At 37.6% G+C, this 21,354-nt stretch overlaps 1 protein-coding gene across 1 annotated transcript in view; it reads right to left on the bottom strand.

Moving 5' to 3' along the window:
- VPS50 (VPS50 subunit of EARP/GARPII complex) overlaps positions 1–21,354 on the bottom strand; it is a 120,604-nt gene that overhangs the window by 78,887 nt on the left and 20,363 nt on the right. Inside the window, exons 3-9 of the mRNA XM_043462594.1 lie at positions 19,955–20,077; positions 18,530–18,601; positions 16,281–16,334; positions 15,423–15,493; positions 14,336–14,453; positions 14,216–14,251; positions 12,318–12,400 (exon numbers count right to left, since the gene is read on the bottom strand). Of these exons, the coding sequence (XP_043318529.1) occupies positions 12,318–12,400; positions 14,216–14,251; positions 14,336–14,453; positions 15,423–15,493; positions 16,281–16,334; positions 18,530–18,601; positions 19,955–20,077 (557 nt within the window). The remainder of the gene's footprint in view (positions 1–12,317; positions 12,401–14,215; positions 14,252–14,335; positions 14,454–15,422; positions 15,494–16,280; positions 16,335–18,529; positions 18,602–19,954; positions 20,078–21,354) is intronic.

The following is a 21,354-nucleotide window of genomic DNA, read 5'->3' as shown; positions in this document are numbered from 1 at the left end:
TATAAAAAGACTATAACAAATGACTAGAATGGCAAAAATTATTTTTAAACAATTAAAAACAACATCAACAAATGTTGGCAAGAATGTAGAACAATAAAACGCTCAACTCAATGCTGGAGAAGGGAAAAGTGACACCACCTCTCTGGAACCATTAATACCTCCTGAAACTCAACATACACTTACTCCAGTTCTATCTATCACAAATGCATACACAATCCTCACAACATTATTTGTAACAGGCAAAAACTTGAAGCAGCTCAACTGTCTATGAAAAATTAAAGGGATATATTTATTTATATGATAAAATACTATAGCAATGAAAATGTGTCAGCTGAATCTCAAAAACATAATACAAAAGATGTCAGTTTAAAAAGTACATACTGCATGATTCCATTTACATAAAGTTCAAAACAGGCAAAAATAACGTTAGTGACAGAAACCAGAACAGTGGTTACCTTGGTAATATAATGACTGGAATGAGGCATGAAGGAAGTTTCTAGGGTCCTAGAAATGTTCTACTTCTGTTTTTATTTCTGGGAAGTAATTACACAACTATGCTCCCTTTGTAAAAATGTACTGAGTTATACATTTAGGATATGTGATTGAATCTGATTTTCTTCCTCTTTAATCCTCCAGCGTTAGTGTTAGTTGCTCAGTTGTTCTCAACTCTTTGCAATTCTATGGGCTGTAGCCTGCCAGGCTCCTCCATCCACGGGATTTTTCAGGAAAGAATACTGAAGTGGGCTGCCACTTCCTTCTCCAAGGGATCTTCCGACCCCAGGGATCAAATGGGGTCTACCGCATTGCAGGCCGACTCTACCGTCTGAGCCATCAGGGAAGCCCTAATGCTCAAGAGGTCAGTTTAAAAACAACTGATATTGGAATTATAACAGCTCATTACTAAACAATATCTGCTGTTACCTAAAAAAGTAAATACAATTTTAGAGAAAAAGTTTTGACAAAAGGGATTAAAGTAAAAGTAAAATAAAATAGTAAGAACAAGAGAAAGATATATTTTCACAGCAAAATTATACAAGGGTTTTTTTTTTTTTTTCTTACAACTGTCTTCTGATTATCAATGTGATTCTCAAAGTCCTAGCAGCCAAAACAAATAGGGAAGGCCACAGTACACAATTCGGTGTCCAGACTATCAAAACAAACCAGTAATTTAAGAGAAAGAGCAAAAGCAAAGAGACAAAACTCACTTTTGCTGGCATTAAATTCAGAGAGAAAATTTTGCCAGTCTTGATAAAGAGAACAGCAATACTTTCTCTCCTAAGGCACAACACCCTCAGCAACAGCCTTACAGAATATACAATATGGATTCATGGCTTCCTTTAAAGAGCCTTTAGTGCAAACTGAGAAGATAACAACAAGGTGGTTTGATAGAGAGAAAGATATAGACATATACAAATGCCAAGCAGTCTGTCAGGAAAGTGAAACTAATAATATAAGTACCTAGTTTTGAAGGTCTCAAAGATCAACACTCAAACCCGTGGAGGAATTAGACCATTTTCAACAAATACTATGTACCATAAGCATGCTTTAAATTAAGGTTGAGAATGGAAGATTATACTCTCAAGTAAAACTTGAAATGAACAAGCCTTTATCATTTGACAATCAACCATGTAGGAATCTGGAGAAGCGAATGGCTGCTACCCACGCCAGTATTCTTGCCTGGAGAAGCCCATGGACAGAGGAGCCTGGTGGGCTACCGTCCACAGGGTCACAGAGAGCCGGACACGACTGAGCGACTCAACAGAAAAGGCAACAGTCTTGTGCACCTGACCATCTCCTGCTGTCATCTGGCAGCTTCACATGTATGTTACCTGCCTGGTCCCTAAAGACAGCTGAGTTTGCAGTTCCTAAGTGAAGCAGAAATAAAAATCGTATTCATCTACTGCTTTAACACCTTTGGTGATTCCCCATGAAACCAAGGATAAAGCCCTAAATTAGCATGGCACGTAAGACTCTTCATAATTGACAAAAAATTAACTTCCCATTCACTTTTCAGTGCCTCTACAGTTGACCCTTAAACAACAGGGATCTGAATTGCACTGGTCGACTTATAAGAGGATGTTTTTCAATAGTAAATTCTACAGTACTTCCTGATCCTCAGTTGGTTGAATCTGTAGATGCGGAATCACCTATTCAGAAGTCCAAGTAGGTAAGTTATATGTGGATTTTTGACGAAGCCAAGGGTGAGCACCACCAACCCCTAGGTTGTTCAAGAGTCAACTATGTATTTAGTCAGATGAACTAGGTGCAATTCCCCAAACAAACCCCAGGCTTTTCCATTCTCTGTTCTTGCATGTAATGTTCATAATAGCTAGAAAGTACATTCCCCTTTTCTCACTCCCAAATGTTTTTTTTTCTGGGAAGTCTCTCTCTCCTGACTAACTGTTCCCTTAAATTACACAATGCTTGGTTTACAGCACCCTGAATTAAGGTTAAAGAAGTATCTGTGACTATTTATCAGAGCAGACTGTGGCTTATTCCCCAGGGATTCCCCAGGACTAACTAAATTCACTGCCTGACTCAGAGCAGGAGATAAACATCTGCTGAGTCAAATCTGCAATTCAAACAAAAAACAGCAACCTTTAACCATCATTCCTTTAGCTCCCATATTCTACTTCAATTTAAAAAGAAAGAAAGAACATTTTAGAAAAATGTTCTAAAAAAAGAAAGAAGAACAAGAGTCAGACAGGACTCTGGGTCTACAGGGGTCTTAGTAAAGGAAAAAACAAAAAATAAAAGCGCGAGAGAGAAGCAGAGAAGTTGGTTCTACTCCTCTATCACACAGCACTCAGAAGTTCACTAAGGCTGAAGACACAGACATGGAGAGGCAAGAACACCCAGAATAATAAGTATCAGAATTCATAAACACATTCTTTCAGGGAATATTGAGTTTGGAGAAAAAAAGGAATATATCTAAACTAATTCAGAGGTGACAGTAACAATTTCTTCAGCTTCTCAACTGAAAAAAATGGGCTTTAGAATTTATTCACAATATTATCATAAATCTAGGTGCTTTTATTCCTTCTATTATTTATGGTTAAAATGATTTTGTAGCCTATATATTAAGAGTTAATGCAAGCATGGTAATGTATATAGTATGCAGAAATTTTTAAATATAAAATCTATAAATCAACCATTTTGGTTTTATTAAACATGCTTTCAAGAGGGAAGGGATATATGTATAGGTATGGCTGATTCTTCCTGGTGGCTCAGACAGTAAAGCGCCTGCCTACAATGTGGGAGACCCGGGTTCAATCCCTGGGTTGGGAAGATCTCCTGGAGAAGGCAATGGCAACCCACTCCACTATTCTTGCCTGGAAAATCCCATGGACGGAGAAGCCTGGTAGGCTACAGTCCATGGGGTCGCAAAGAGTTGGACACGACTGAGCGACTTCACTCACTCATGACTGATTCTTGTTGCTGTATGGCAGAAACCAACACATCATAAAGCAACTATCCACCAATTAAAAATAAATTTAAAAAAATGCTTTCAAAATCTACAACTGTAGTTTGATAACAGTTGGCTACTAATTAACATATACATATAAAAGTATGATTAAGGAGTGGACATATTAAATGTGGTCTTTAAAGAAATCTTCAGCCATCATTTAGAAACATGGATTTCAGTTATTTGGGTCAGTTAATCAGAGTATGTAAAAAGGACCTAATCATGAACATTTGGATAAATAAAAGCTACATTATGGTCAAAAAAATTACTAGTTGTAAGATGAAAGACTAAAAGCTATTAAAAGCTATTTGCAAGTGAGTGGAATGATTCAAACAATTTGGAGGGCATTTTTATAATCACTACAGAAAATATTAAAAATAACATTCATAAATAATTAACTTTTCTTTTAAGTAGCTGCTCTGGGACACACACTCACAAAATGTGTCCTAGAAAAGTGCAATTTGACTGTACTTACTGAAAGACAAGATGGTATGGAGGTAATCAGCCTCTTAACAATCTTTCCATGGTTTGTTATTAAGCCAAGTGATTTAAGACAAGTCTCTTAATAACTCTGGGCACCAGTTTCCTATACAAAAGTGGGCTAGATCTAAAGGGCTGCTTCTAGCTCTAAAGTTTCTAGATTTTATTATATGCTGAACACCAGCTAACCAATTAGCACATCTTTGTATATGATTCAGTAGAATGCTAAAACCTTTGGAACACACAGAAGTAAAATTTATTCTTCCAAGTTTATACTGTGTGCCCATGGCCCGCAGAAACTCCAGTCTGTTTAGATCAGAGGTATTATACAATTCCAAGGATTTCAATCTACTCACTGCTGCCGAGTTTTATCAACAGACCTCAGAGCAAACATGATTTTCAAACACATTGAGGCTAAACAAACAACCCTGAGGTACCATAAAGTGTCACAGGATCCTTCAAACCATGAAAAAACTGTAAAAGAACCCCAAGATCACTTTGGCTCTACTGGGATCTCTGTTCACTCTGTTCAGAAATCCCAGACCTAACTCACAACACAACCATTCACCACATAGAAAGTTCAGAGTTCATTATTAAGGACACTAAAAATGTTCAAAATATTTCCAAACTTTATGAATTATAATTTCAGAGCAGAGGCCAGGCTCAGGAGTCAAATCTAGCCAAGAGGCTACGTTTCTATATAAAGTTTTAATGAAACACAGCCACACGCATTTGTTTACATATCGTCTACTGCCACTTTTGGTCTTCAAGGGCAGAGCTGAATAACTGCAACCAAGACCTTATGGTCTGCAAAATTTTAAATATTTATTATCTGGCCCTTTAAAGACAAGGGCCCTCTGGCAGCCCTGTGCTACAGTTCAGCAGAAGACCGTTTAGTTGGTCAACTGATCAAAGTTAAAACAGGAATATTTATGTGCACTGAATATTTTAGGGCTTCACTGGTGGCTCAGATAGTAAAGAATCTGCCTGTAGTGTGGGAGGACCCAGGTTCGATCCCTGGGTTGGGAAGATCCCCTCAAGAAGGGAATGGCTACCCACTCCAGTATTCTTGCCTGGAGAATCCCACAGACAGAGGAGCCTGGCGGGCTACAGTCCATGGAATCACAAAGAGTCGGACACAACAGAAGTGACTTGGCATGGGCATGTGATATTTTAACTAAAATTGTTTAAGTGTACATCCATTTCTGACTTAGAGCTAAGGTCTTTTCATCTGACTGGAGTTTTAACTTCTTAGTCTCATATGAACCAAATCACAAATAAATTGACTATAATTTCAAGTTTCAGATTCTCAAAATTGAAGCAGGAACCTAAAAACAAACACAGAACAACCTGAATGCCAAATTACAGTTATCTTATAACCCCCAGTTTTTTATGAGTTGTCTCACCTACAAAAGATTCAAAAGGAAATTTATTTTTAACAATAAGTTCTATTTTTCCAATGCATCCAACTTACTTCCAAAACATTGTTTCATCTCATTAGTTTATTTACTCAAGCAACATAAAGACAGTAACAAACACAACTGGCAGAGTGGGTTTAGGAAAAATACAGTTAACTCTAGTCAGAATATACTTCAGAGACTGGAGCAAAATAATATAAATTGGCCTATTGGCCATGAGCTTCCACTGCACATAACAGCTATTACATTGGTAGATGGCCTACCATAGCTGTGGTTAAGAACAACACGATGAAAAAAGAAAAAAAAAAAGAACAACACAATGTGCATCCCAACAGGTATAAATTTAAATCTTGCCTTTGCCACTCATTTTACAGAGCATCAATGTCCTCATCTACAAGAGAGAGAATACCACCACCTGAGGAATACTTTGTTAATGCTAAATAGGAAAAAATAAGGAATATTATCTTTAAATAAAAGATGTTTAAATATCTTTAAAAGATAAAAAATAAGTACAGTGCTTGATATTTATTAAAGCCCAAAATTTTTTCAAATATTATATCATCACTATTATCATGATTCAGTTTTTAAAAGCTGAAGAATAAAGCTTTAGTGAGAAAGCCTTATTAAAATCTAATTTAGAATCACTGTATTGTCAGTGCTGCCTTGGATAATGGTGCCAAGCTCCTACTCCCACTCCTATAAATGTCAGTATTTCCCATTCCCACGGGGGTATGGGAAGTGAACCATTCACAGCTTGAGCATCTCTGATGGCTTTTGTTTATGTATTCTGTGCTCTTAACTGGCATATTATCCCACGGTCCTGCCTGTTAACTGCCTGCTATTACCAGCTCCTACGGAACAAACACATTTCACAAGCTCTCGGTGTAACAAGCAAACACAGCATCTCATGCAGCTAAGCACTAAATACTACTTCATTCTTGTCTCATCATCTCAGAGTGAAGAATCTAAGACAGGACTTCTCTAGACGTGAAATTTTAGATCAAGTGGAAAAAAAAAGAAAAATCTTTAAAATTTCTAAAAGAAAGACACCATCTCTTTGAAAAAATGAGGAGAGTAGTATCTGACTCTGCCCTTTGAAACAGGAGGCTGGAATAGACAGCTAAACAATGCCTTCCATTTTTTAAGGAAAAAAAATAATTTTTCTTTCAATCATTTGTCGTTCAGTCACTAAGTTGTGTCTGCCTCTTTGTGACCACATTAACTGCAGTACACCAGCCTTCCTTGTCCATCACCAACTCCTGGAGTTTGCTCAAGCTCATGTCCATTGAGTCGGTGATGCCATCCAACCATCTCATCCTCTGATGAGATGAATGGGCTGTATGAATGGGCTAAATTAAGGTCATTTCAAAATCTGAAAATTTACCCCCTAAGTATCCTGTATTAAAAAAATTTCCCAAGAGGCAACTAACAACAAACAACAAAGAAATGCACCAAAATGGAATATTACAAAGATGATAGAAGTCAAGCAGGACCTACAAAAGTGAAAACTATTCAAGAGAAACAGAAAAACACTATGGATTTGGATTTTCATTTAGAGACAAAGGATTATTTTTCCTTTTTCATACATCCAATCACTCAGTTCTGCAGATAATAATATTTAACTATCCATAATATAGTAAACATGACTTCTATTAAGTTAATTTTTTAGAAGTAACCTATTAGACAAAACAGAGATTTAATTATAGTTGTGAGAAGAATATAAATATTATAAACTTGACCAAGTAAAAATAACAGTTTCACTAACAAAACCTGGAAGATGGAGAAGTGAAAAGAAGTAAAAGGGTACACCATGTGCCTATCTCTTATTGTTTTTTATTATGGAGAGTAAACAGTATCAATGACTATTTACATCGATAAATCAGGAAAAGGATATTATAATGTAATCTTTTAAATTACACTGAAATCTGGTAGGATGAAAATTAAGCTGTAAAAATGGTTTACTCTAGGGAGTAGTAGAGGGAAGGATGGGTGGGCAGAAAGAAAAACTTTCACCTTTTAAGACCATTTTGTTCAAGTATCATGTTTTATGTAGATTTCACTTTACATTAATTTTAAATGGCACTGCGTGGAGGAGGAAGGCAGAGGAAAACAAGGTAAAAGACGAAGGAAGGAGGTGGTGTCAGAATACCATGGTGTCAATAACAGCCCAAGCAAATCAAGCAACAGGGACTCCAGACCTACATGTGAGTCTAGCTGAGCAGGCCCGGCGATCCTGCAGAAACTCACTGCTCATCTCTCCAGGTGAGGCTCCTGGTTTCCCCTGCCTGAGTGTAAAGAAAGAGAGAGCAGACTCTGCTTGCTAAGATGGCCTCCAGGGCCACAGAAGAACAGTCCCTAGGACTGCCGTTGTCTGTTGTTCAGTCACTACGGCACGTCTGACTCTACACGACCCCATGGACTATAGCCCGCCAGGCTCCTCTCTCCGTGGGATTTCTCAGGCATGACACTGGAGTGGGTTGCCAACATTTCCTTCTCCAGGGGATCCTCCTGATCCAAGGAATCAAACCCAAGTCTCCTGCTTGGCAGGTGGATCCTTTACCACTGAGCCACCTGGGAAGCCAAGTACTACTGTACTTGTACCTAAAGGCTGTGCTCATTATTCGGTGATCTAAGGGTCTGCAACCTACAGTTTTCTTTCAACTGCCAAGATCATCATCTGAGGGGGGAAAAAAGGATATTTTAAGATCATCAGAAATTAAATACAGCTGTCTATGTTAAAGTGCAGTACTCAAAACTAGTTCTGGTGGTACATGAACTTTCTGGTGCATAATCTAGCATGCTCTAAGATTCATTCCGGTAGTTTCTTTCAAAGGAAATTTTACAAAGCAATAAAGAAGTTTTGACTTTTAATAACTTTTCAAGAAACTAATTTAGATAAATTTCAAGTGATAAAGAAATTAAATGCTTTACTCAGGCATACTTTAAGATAAACACACTCTGATTCTTATTCCTGATAAATCCCAACCATATAACTCTCTCATGCTGAAACACAGCACATCAAGCAAGATACTGAATTACTTGGTACGTCACATATTAAACTACATAGTCATGTAACCTGAATTTATTAGGCATACAGTCAGTGCCTTTTTATGCAGAAGCAAAGTTGTGAATTCTCTTTTTCTCTACTTTCAGAATCATAAGAGTTCACCCTCACTTGTTCCATGTAATCTACTCCTAAGGCCACAGAGTCTCTGCCTTCTATCAAATACTTTATTTCCAATAAAGGAGCAATGTGATTAGGAAAGAAAAGAGGAACATATAATCTACTAAGGAAAAATTAAGAAGTGTATGAATAGACCCACTGTACAGATGAATTTGCCTGCAACATAAAAACAAAAGCCCCAAATATTACCCGATAATTCCGAAACACTTGGATTCAGGGAATGGTTCTCTTAAAGGACACTGCTAAGAAGACTATTTCTTGATTCTCTAGTCATCAATAGGAATACAAAATAAATTTAAATGTTAAAGAAAATGAGTGTGAATTCAGTTGGAATTTAATTACTACTCTATGATTACCAGAGTGTCAAATGATTTTTCACTTTTGAATCACTCAGATCTAAGCAAAAGATTAAATCTTGCCTTTGGCTAAATTAACAGCTCTAGGTAAATGGAAAGAACATTCAAGTGCTGGTGAATTACATCTGAACCAAGGGGAGAGCTCAAGAACAGGTTCAATATTGACTGTATTCATAAGACCAGAGGAAAAAGAGCAAAATGAAGAAAATGCATGGAATAAGAAAGGCACATCTAATAAATAAACACAAAATTAAAAGGAAATTATTAATATAATAAAATCCCTTTCATTTTTGTGGACTCAATCTCTCCTATAAATCAATTAACTCTATAGCTGTATGCTACATCATATGATCTACAAGAAGTGAACAAGCTTAGGTTCTCCCAACTAGGAGCAAATGGGTGATCTAACAGGTGAAGATTCGAGAAGGGGACTGGGTTAGGCAGGAGAAGGAAACACTGCTGTGTGTGGAAGAGAAGAATCGTTGGAGGGCCTCAATCACCACCAAGCAGTTCATTGTCACTAAACTGCCAAGTTAAAAACACAATTCTAACAAATTTCCAGGAAACCTAAGGTAAAAATCCCACTACAATGAATTCCTTAGGACATTTCAATGTATCTGTGCATCTATTTTTTTCTATTTCCAGAATATGTCAACCTTTTCTTATTACTGCATGCATGACTCATATATGTTAACACAGCATGCCTCTTACATTCTATACATCTAAAATAAAACAAGGATTAACTTAAATCAGCATTACAGATTTTTCAATTTCAAAACTTTTCACCAGGTGAGATAACTGTAGTCACACCTCCTCCACACATCACTATATACCTAAAAATGAAAAAGTGCTTAGAGGCTACCTCATGCCAACCTGAAAAAAAACCCAAACAAGGGCTTCTTTCAAAAACATTTTTTATAGCTAACTCTCATCAAGTAAGATACTTACTTTAACAAAGCTAAAGTAAACATTACAATTAATGGAAAAAATAAAGTATCAACATGTCATCTCAGTTTTCCACATTCATTCTTTTCTATTATAAAAGAACAGTGGACCTTTTCAAAGTCAATCTCTCCTATGATCCCTAAAAAGCCTTATGAGGATGTTCTCTCTTCTTTTCAATCTCTCACTCTTTCCCACTGATTTTCAAACACTCAGGTTTCTCCCTCTCAATTCCACATCTTTCCTCTTTATAAAATTTCCTCATTCTGTACTGACTCAGACAGTAAAGCATCTGCCTACAATGCAGGAGACCCGGGTTCGATCTCTGGGTTGGGAAGATCCCCTGGAGAAGGAAATGGCAACCCGCTCCAGTTCTATTGCCTGGAAAATCCCACGGACGGAGGATCCTGGTAGGCTACAGTCCATGGGGTCACAGAGTCGGACACGACTGAGCGACTTCACTTTCACACTTACACTTCAACCAAATCTGTCCCCAACAAGGTCAACTCTGATTTCTTTGTTGCTATAAATACAATAGATAATTTCAGTCCTCATTTTGCCTGACATCTCTGCAACAAAGAACTTCATCACAATACCCATAATCTCATATCCACAACCCTGCATCCTCTCATTTAGCTAAACCCTCCTGCACCTCCTTCAGATCCTCCTTAGTCTTGACTCCCAAGGAGAATTAGACCCCAGTGTTTCCACCATATGCTCAATTTCCTTCTCTCTAAAGCCCCATCTTACTTGTGCCTACCTCAATCCAAGTCCATCTTGATGACCAAGGATTATACTGATTATATTTTATGTGATTCATCACTATACAACCAATTCCAAAACAAAGCACCTGGCATATAACAAGCTCTCAACTGATATATAGCTGCCTGAATTACTTTAAGCCAACCAGAAATAAACTTTTCTCATTCTAAGAGACATATCATCACGAAATGAAGCAAATGGTTGTTATGCTTCTTCGGGAACCAGAAGGCCCTGCTAGAAATGGTTCAAGTATATTCACACACTAAAGCTAACACTCTATTCATCCAACCTAATAAATATAAATGACGTAATCAAGTTTTTAACAGTGACAGTTAATCACTGTCAAAAAGGATAAAATCCAAATATCACTGGTACTACTCAACTATGTGTTTCCTAATCAAATAAAAAGTATATTGCTTCAAAATGCATAATCCTAGAGAAACAAAAACCACAAAAAACATCATCTCTAGGGGGAAATACTCAGTTATTCCATACCCAGTAGAGACCTACGTGTGAGTATATTACAAAAAAAAAATTAATTTTAAGCTGTGTTAATGTTTTACTCTATCACAATCCTTTCATCTTTTCAGACACAAGGAATCAACACCTAGAACATCAGGGCATCCTGCTCACTGACAGCTGGAATCTCCATACAAGAGAGACTAACAGGCTACATTCTAAGATTAGTATGAAGTTAATTTGAAATTGAGTTTGCCTCGAAACCTCACTATTTTCCTTAGACTGTATGTTTATTTTCGATGGTTTCAGAGGAATGACAGAAATTACGTATGAGGATTAGAGCCCACCCCCACCCCTGCGAGGTACTGTCACAGCTAATGCAAAAGCTTCACTTTAAACAGATCAAATCCATTAAAAAAGTTAGCACTCAGAGCAGAAGATGCAGCAGCTATTTTCAGACAGCACATTTCACAAACAAACAAAAGATATAATACATTAACTAACAAACAGGAGATATGAAACATTAATTACATAATCACTTAAATATTACAAAGATGACAATTACATAAGGTGAAACTGCTTTTAAGTTTTCCAAAAGAATTCTTATCACGATGAGCCAACAGTTGGACCATCTGGATCTGAAAAACAAACTGTGACAACACTCTCAATATTTATAAGCTGGGCAAAGAAAAGGAGGAAGAATTCCCAAGAGGTGCAATGAAGACAGGAACAGATGAATTTATTCTCTACTACTGCATAAAAATGAAATCAGTAAGATTGGGAAAAATACGAAAAAAAGAGTTACAATGATGTCACAGGAAACAGGATTCAAAAGTATCTCTCTGATCTTTCAAACCTTAAGAATTGTTATGTTACTGTGAAAGTGAAAAGTGAAAGGGAAGTTGCTCAGTCATGTCTGACTCTTTTTGACCTCATGGACTGTAGCCCACCAGGCTCCTCTGTCCATGGGATTTTCCAGGCAAGAGTACTGGAGTGGGTTGCCATTTCCTTCTCCAGGGGATCTTCCGGACCCAGGGGCTGAACCCAGGTCTCCCGCACTGTAGGCAGACGCTTTACCATCTGCGCCACCAAGGAAGTCCTATTTTACTGTACTGTCCATTTATAAACAAGAAAGCTAAACTAGGATACAACACTTAGTAATTTTCAGTGTTTGTTAACATTGTATATTATACAACTCCTATATTAAAACTGACGGCAGAGTCAGCTTGAAAAATTTGATTTTAGCTTACCTTATGCAACTGTAATGTTTAAAAGTGCTGGCAGCTTTCTGACACTCCAGGCACAGCTGAATAGCTCCTGGATAGTCTTCCTCCTGGAGAGAGCAACAACAGAAATCATTAGGACAGAAACATTTCTCTTAAAAGACTCTGAAAAGGGGCTTCCCTGGTGGTCCAGTGGTTAAGACTCCGCCTTGCAATGCAGGGGCCACTGGTTACATCCCTGGTCCGGGAAGACCCACATATGTGGGGCAACTACGCCCAGGCACCACGGCTACTGAACCCGTTCTCAGGGTGCCCGAGCCACAACTCCTGAGCCCACAGGCTGCAACCACGAAAGCCAGCGCCTAGGACCTGTGCTCCACAACGAGGGAGGCCAAGGCGGTGAGCAGCCTGTGCGCCACAGCTGGGAAGTAGCCCCACTTGCTGCACCTAGAGAAAGCCCACGCACAATGATGAAGGCCCAGTGCAGCCAAAACTAAAAGCCTCTGAAAAGGATAAATCTCTGTTCATAACTCTATCTAAAAGTTACACTACGAGAAAGCTTTAATTCTTCTCAAAGATTATAATACCAGCAACAGATAAATAGTAAAATGTAACAAAGCAACTAGCTCCAGACCTAAAATGTAACATGGAAAAAATATCTTGTGCCAAATACACAGTAATAGCCCTCTGAGACCATGACATGCGGGTAAAGCCTACACAGGAAGTATAAGCTGCTTCAGAGAGGAGTTCTTTAACTGTTAATGTATCTTCTTTCGGTCGTGTTTATATAAAAAACGTTCCATTTTTATTCTACTTGTAATCAACATTCAACAGTTTTACCATCAATGAATCCATAAATATTCTTAAATAAATTTGGAAAATAAAGTGAAATATTCATTAATGGCCTCAGGATATTTTTAACACCTAAACAGAGTAATTTACTGCCAAATTAATTTTTCATATGGATTTCTCAAACCATAGTTGAGTGGTAATAGTTTAGAAGTAATACAGTGATTAAACAGAAAACCATCAAAAAAAAAATGTTCCTTAAGTTCATATCTAAATTCAACAAAGGCAATTCAAACCACAGGGGATGCTGAGATCATGACAAAGTACCTACCTAAAGGTGCTTAAGAATTATGGGGAAACACACATAATACACGAGGCCTTGGTGAACCTTACAACAGAAGTATATAGAAAATTCTTAAGAAAGCCATCGAAGAGAAAACAGATGGCTCACTCAGAAAATCAATACATATATGAGGGCTTCCCTAGTGATCCAGTGGGTAGGAATCTGCCTGCCAATGCAGGGGACACAGGTTCAGTCCCTGCTCTGGGAGGATTCCAGGGGGGTGGCTCGGCCTGCGTGCCACAAATGCTGACCTTGCATGCCATGACTACCAAGGCCCGTGCATCTAGAGACTGTGCCCGGCCACAAGAGAAGTCACCACAACCAAGAGCAGCTCCCGTCTGCCGTAACTAGGGAAAGCCCTCGGGCAGCAACAAAGACCCAGCACAGCCAAAAACTTTAAAAATTAGTAATTAGAAAATATTTGTATATATATATATATATGAGACACCAAAATAACTAATACCTGCCTTCTTCCTCAAATTACTACTTTATGTTACATGCAAAAGGTAATTTCATTGCTATTTGGGCCCAGATACAATGGAAACATACTGAAATTAACATTCCCACATTGCTACACACTGAACATTCCCCCCAATCAATTTTTCTGAATGAAGTCTATCATGACAATAGAAAAAGATGCACAAGAGTAAGAGTAGAAACAGTAAGGTCCTTTACTGTCTAACAGTGCTCTTTACACCATACACCAATTAGAGAAAAACACACATCTGTGTTTTTCCACAATAATTCTCTAATATTATGAGGAGCACCAAACTTCCAAGCCTTGTAAACTTACCTCCAGCATTTCACTTAAGCGGACATCTGTTCTTTGCTGAAAAATAACAGAAATGCAAAGGTAAAACCTGTTTCAACCATAAAATTAAGTTTTAATTTTTAAAAAGGAACTGGCATATACCAATGTTTTTATAGTTCTCAGAGATTTCAGAAGTCCAATCAGCAACTGACGTTTCCTCTGATTTGCAAGGAGGCCTAAACTAGCTTGAGTAAAACCTTCCTTTGCAATATTCAAGTGTCTGTAAAAGTGAACAATAAATAGTTCAGTTTTTCTACTATAAGAACACTATACACACAGAACAATTAGGCAGTTAATGAGACAGTATCCTGGATTGCTCTTAAATTTGGGGATTGTGAGTCCTCCTACCGATTGAACAGACTGACCGATCTATTCAATGGCTCAAAATAAATCAGCATTACCAGAGCGGTAGGTGGTCTGCTACCAAACTTCAAACTGTTACTAGTTCATCACAAGAAAAGTAGAGAAATTGAGAACAAACATTTAGAAACATGTAGAGCAAAAGTTGACGAAACAATTTTATGCTTGATGAATCTAACCAAAAAAATTTTAAACACACAGAGCAAAAGTTGACATGGTAATTTTATGCTTAATGAATCTGATAATGGAAAAAATGAGACTGTATTTTATATGTGTTTGGTTGTCTTTTTTAATTTATTCTAGTAATTTGTTTTTATGGTATTTTATAAAAACAATAATCTGTAACATGTTGGAAATTAAAAAGAAAAAAAAAAAAAAAAAGCTGGTCCTTCACCAAAGACAGTTTGAGAAGCACTGATTTAAGCAATACAAAAACAGTAATATTTTGGGACTTTCCTGGCGGTCCAGTGGTTAAAGACTTTGTCTTCCAAAGCAGGGGATGTAGGTTTGATCCCTAAAATCCCATATACCTCAGGGCCAAAAAACCAGAACATAAAAAAAAGAAGCAATATTGTAATAAATTTGATAAAGACTTTTAAAATGGCCCACGTTAAAAAAAAAAAAAAAAAAAACTTAAAAAAACTAATATTTGTAATCCCTAACTAGATTTAAAACATTTCCCACACACCTTCTTAGTGCAGTTTATAGATCATTATGTATGTTCAGTTAATGAATGGCATTCTAGACACCACAAAATAAATCAATTTCCAAGACAGTTTCTCTTAAATGTTATTTAGCTTAAAGAACAAAGCATCATCAAACACAATACCTCCTCCCATTGGTGCAGATAACAGCAGCTAACTGAAGACCTGTTTGTAATGAGGTAACTCTCTCAAGTTCCTATGGAAAGATGAGGTGTAGGTTACTGGGTGAGGCATTCTATTTTTCTTTCTCATTGGTATGGTTCTCTAAATCAAACTTTAGTGGGTTTCAAAGAGAAGCCTGCTTGATAAAGTAGTAACAAAGATACCTGAACTCGTACACTGTTGGTATATTTTTTCATAAAATCATTTTAAATAACTACTTTCAATTGATTTTCATCATGGCATGTCACAAAATATTTAGGCAGTATTGCTTGTAAGGAAATCTAGATCCATCCTCTTTCAAATGGGTGTAAATAAATACTAATAATATATTCGTTTAAATGTTTCTACCCAAGAGAGCTTCACAAGATAATGACAAATACGACAAACATGATTTGTTTGCTAAGATGCTTTTACAGTGAATGGCTTCGTTTGAACACAGATATTTCAGTGCATTCTGAAGTCTCTGTTTTTCTGATGAAAAGGCAGATTCACAGAGACAGTTCCAATTTTATCATATTTTAAAGGCAGACTGAGCAATCACTGTTGATGATCTGAGTTACAAAATACACAGAAGCAATTTTCATTGGCTGTTCTCAAGTTAGGAAAACCAAACAGATTAGAGTCAGATATAAAAACTCTTTCACTTCTCACAGTTTGGTAAATTCCACACATGAGAGAAAAAACCATATACAAACACAACCCAAATAAAGTTAATATGTTGCTATAAACTACAGACAAAAGAATAAATATTTCAAATTCCAAGCATAAGTCACTCAAACATTTTTAGTATTTTACTTGAAAAATAACAAATATTATCCTACCTTGACATAAGCAGGCTGTTTTTCAAGGATTAAATCTGCTACTTTTTTAGAGACCTAGAAGAACATGCAATCAAACAAAGGAAATAAAAGAAAAAGTCTCATGCTTCCTATTACATTTTACATTTAAAGTTATAGCAAGAACATTCAACAGGGCTTCTCAATCACTCCTACAGCAGGATTCTGGCATGCTATGGCCACACACACATTTTTCTGGCCATGAACTTAGTAAAAGAGGTATAGCACGTAGCACAATACTTGGTCCTTAATAGAAACTCAATAAATGGTCACTATTACTGTTAATAACATGAGTATCATTATCTGATTTCACTAACATGTGCAAAAGTCTACCCATCTTTAAGGGTACCTGATTTGCCTTCAAAACACAGACTTCTTAAGATAAAGAAATGTTTAATCTACTCAATTTATGGAAATACTATCTGGAAAACAGAAAATATCCTTGTCCCCTTTAAACTGTTTGTACTGCATAAGAAGACAAACAGCAATTTGGTCCACTACTTCTGAAAAACTGCAAATGTGCTTTTTGGAGCACTATGAAGGTACTGAAGGTTTCTTGGTCGGTGTCATGAATAATGTTGATGTATGCAATGTAGAATTCTAATGATCTTGAACGTAAGTTTCTTATTTCACAATCTCAGGGGCCTCTGCAACACTGCACTGCAGAGGTACCATGACCAGCAATGACCACGACCATGCTGCGGGGCACAGAAGGCAGTTAGTGACCATCTGCTCAAGAAATACAACTGTATCCCCTGCCCCAACTCGGCTGAGAACAAAACACTGCACACGCATTCAACTACTGCACTGATTCTTTCATGTTTTCTTAATCTGCTCTGAATTTGTGTAGATCTGTATAGACAGGAACCTGTAGAGATGTACACGGACAGAAACCCACTTAATCTTACCATATTGTTTTGTAAATCATTCGTTCATTCATTTGTGTATGTTCATTGCTTTTCGTCTTGGAGTTACAGGTTTTTCCATTGTTCTTGTTTTAAATAGACCAGGTGGCTATGTCAGCTTCCATGGCACCAGGCAGTGTGCTGAGTGCTTTTCTTGCATCACCTCAATTAGTAATTAGGACAATCTACTGAAATGGGTGACACGTTTCCTTATTTTCCAAGGGGTGTAATCTTAGACACAGTAATAATTCACCCACAGTAAGTTGCAAGGTCACAGTTCAAGGCCAGGTTGATCAAATTCCAAAGGCCACTATGCTACATGGCCCTTGTGGTGGGATGCATCCCCAAAAGAATACTACCACATGAGTTACAAAGAGGGGGGAGTACATATTAAAACACGCCGAGACCAAAAGCCAAAAGGTGCCAGCATCCGCTGAACTCAAAAGTCTCCAGAACAACAACATGCTTTTACTACACAGCCCTCTAGTGCTCAGGGCCCTTCCCCAGGCTACAGCTGCCGCCCTCTAGGGGATCCCAGACCCACTGAGGCCTCTGGGTATAACACAAAAGATACAGAAGTGTATCTTCCTTTATTTGTCACATGTATTATTAAAGATTGTATCTTAAATTAAAATGGCTGAATGCATTATTACTGCTTTTAGTATTTAAAAAATTAACAAGACTACTACCATTACTTAATCTCCTACAGTACAGTCTGAGTTTTATAAAAGGAATTCAGCCTAACACAAGGAAAACAGAAAATCACAGAATTTTACATCATTAGGTAAAATGCAGGCCCAGCCCACTACTTCACAGATGACACAAAAGATTTAGCAAGGCAGAGTGACTTGCCCGATGTCACACGATTAAAAGCGACAGCAGTTCAGACTTTCTGAACCTTAACCCTGTATTGTCTTTGGACCTTTCAACTAGAAGTGGGAGCCTCTACTCTGATATAAGGACCTTCTACCTATCATAAAACTATGGATTAAAAAATATATATGGATAGGAAAGTCACACACATGTGACAAGGAGCAATCTAAGAAGGTACTTAGTAATTTGAGAAAAATAAATTCAAAATTCTTTCATCATGTTTAGGATTCCAGAGAAAGAACACCAAGTTCTAGAAGCAAATCTATCAAGGTAACATGAGGGGAACTGGATAGTAAATGTGCATACATATAAATGTATCATTTGAGTCGAAGTCATGTCAAATAATAAGATTTGTTTAAAATGTTAGCGTATTAGTGAAGCCATAAAACCTGCAAACATTACACTTCTCTGATGCGTTTCCTTCACAGTTTTGTCAGAAATGTGTTTTTTACTTACTGCAGCCTGCTGTTGTTTCAATTTGTCTCTGTACTCCTCTAATTCTTGCAAATTGAGAACAGGAGGGAGCTTCTAAAAGGAAAAATCCATAAATAAAGAGTGAAAAAAATCAATTGTTTAATTTAGTTTCACTTCCCTGCACACCTAAGTGAGGAATTACAATCTGCACATACAAAACAGTGTCACACCCCACTCCGCCCATCCTCCCTACCTCTGCACTAGACCCAGACACCAGCCTGTATTACTAACCCTTTGAGGCTCAACCTCCACCCTCCCTCTGCTATCTCCACTGCAGCCATCTCCAACCTCCTGGAAATCCCACTCCTGTGGGGACTCCTGGCCCCTAAGCTGGGGAACTCTGCTTCCAACACCCGTAACAGGAGAATGTGAGAAAGTTCCTAACCCTAATTCCCCACTCTACCAGCCCTGGTATCTCCCTATTCATCCATGACAGAACTCAAAACCTACTTCCCCTCTGAAATACCATGAATGGAAATGAACCCCTCCATGTGTAGGGTGATAGTGACGGTTATTTGAAGACACAGATGATACATACTCCAGAGGACAGTATGAAAGTGAAAGTGTAGCAGCTCAGCTATGTCTGACTCTTTGCAACTCCATGGACCGCAGTGTGCGGTCCTCTGTCCATGGGATTCTCCAGGCCAGAATCCTGGAGTGGGTTGCCATTCCCTTCTCCAGGGGATCTTTCTGACCCAGTGATTGAACCCAGGTCTCCCGCATTCCAGGCAGGTTCTTTACCATCTGAGCCACCGGGGAAGCCCAGAGGACAGTGCAAAAACTAACAAAAATGCATGCCATGGTGAAGATGGGAAGATACCAAGTTAGACCTCCAGTCTCAGTCAACTGATGATGAAATTTCGGAATAAGCTGGGTACTAACTCTAGGTACTACATATGAAGCACGCGTGCATACAGCATTTGGTTTCATCTAAAACCCAAATTTTACTATTCTGACTTTTTTTTTTGAAATTCCTATAAATTTAAAATGCCAAAGTTATAAACATTATGGCACAGGGGTATTTATCACAACTAAATAATGATGTAAATACACTTTCATGATTAAAAGTCTCAGAGCTTCCCTAAACATATTTAGCCAACGTAAAATAAGATAGAGGCAGTACACTAACATAATTGTGTGCTGAGAGTTAAAAACGAAAAATACAAAAATGTTTCTTGGACCAATATCCTATGGCTGCACTTAACCTTACATTTAAAAAAATAATCTCATCTTTAAACAATGCTGAAAGTTCATTTAATCAGAACTTAACTCTGGTTATCAGAGATCGGTCCTAGTATCAAACACAAATAAAGACAATGACCCTAAAAACCATTCATATTTCACTCACAAATTTAAATCACTGAACAAAATAGGCTTTAGATAGGTTTTAATGAATTTTTTTTTTACCTCTAGTTCATATTTAACAATATCAAATGAATCTGTAGAAAAATACACTTGTTCAATACTATTAATTAGTTCTTGTTCAGCTTGAGGGTCACTAGGTTGTTCTCGAAGTTCTCGGAATTCCTCCTTCAAGGGAAAACAAAACAAAAAAATTATAGTACTTGTAGTTGCTATAATTCTATCTGCACAGAAATAATCAATCATCTGTCTTAACCCTGACAAATCTCCTGGGAAACACTGACCAAGGAGACAAACTGACAGAAAACAACAAGAAAGTTTGTGTAAAGTTAAGAAAAAGTCAAATACTAAAAACCACCCATCTATTGGAGGAAAATACTAGCCAGTTTGAAGATTCAGATTTTATTTTCAATTCCTGGTGTATCAACTAGTAGTTGAGAAAATTCAGATGTTAAACAAAAAGAAAAAAAGTGACTACCTAATATCTATCATAAATATACACAGTTTCTTCATCGTAAGTGTGTTAGTCGCTCAGTCGTGTCCGACTCTTTGCAACCCCATGGACTGTAGCCCACTGGCTCCTCTGTCCATGGAATTCTACAGGCAAGAATACTGGAGTAGGTAGCCATTCCCTTCTCCAAGGGATCTTGCAGACCCAGGGACTGTACTCAGGTCTCTCGCACTGCAGGCAGATTCTTTCCTGTCTGAGCCTCCAGGGAAGCCCTTTCTTCATCTACAATGCTCTAAAATCTGTCCCACCACAGATAACCCATGGACATTTCAGTGACTTTCGGGTCACAATCAGTATTGGAACCCTGAACAGATTTTCTGCTGAAAATCTCACTGCTTGGCTAAGAAAAACTTGTTCCATAAACGGTTCATAAGGGACTTCCCTGGTGGCCCAGAGGTTAAGAATCTGCCTTTCAAGTCAGGGGACTCGGGTTCAATCCCTGGTTGGAAAATTAAGATCCCATATACCAAGGGCGGGGCACCTGAGCCCACGAGCTAGAACTTGAGAGTCTGTGGGTCACAATGAAAGATCCTGAGTGTCACAACGAAGACCCAGTACAGTCAAAAACAAATAAATAAATATTTTTTTTTAAAAAAAGGTTCACAAGGTTACTTCTGTACTCCCATGAGGCTTCCTTCAAAGTGTACTGATACTATAATTAATGAACTGATTATGAACCTAAAGCTCTGATAAAATGCTTGCTTTCTAAAGATACATTATGGGGCTTCTATGGATATGCAACCAAAAAGAGCTTAACAGACAAGCCCTTATCCTTGCATCCTTATCCTATGCAAGTTCACTGCATAATCAGATAAAACTTCAGTTAACTGGGAAATTTCAATAATACAGATACCCACTCTCTGCCACACTAATTAATCAAAACATTATTACAGATACATAATTTAATTATTTGGCTTTATTCAAATTAATCTCA

This window comes from Cervus canadensis, chromosome 3 (assembly GCF_019320065.1).
Source record: "Cervus canadensis isolate Bull #8, Minnesota chromosome 3, ASM1932006v1, whole genome shotgun sequence".
Classification (NCBI taxonomy): Eukaryota; Metazoa; Chordata; class Mammalia; order Artiodactyla; family Cervidae; genus Cervus; species Cervus canadensis.
Note: the sequence above shows the minus strand (reverse complement) of the source record. Positions and strands in the feature narration are given on the sequence as shown.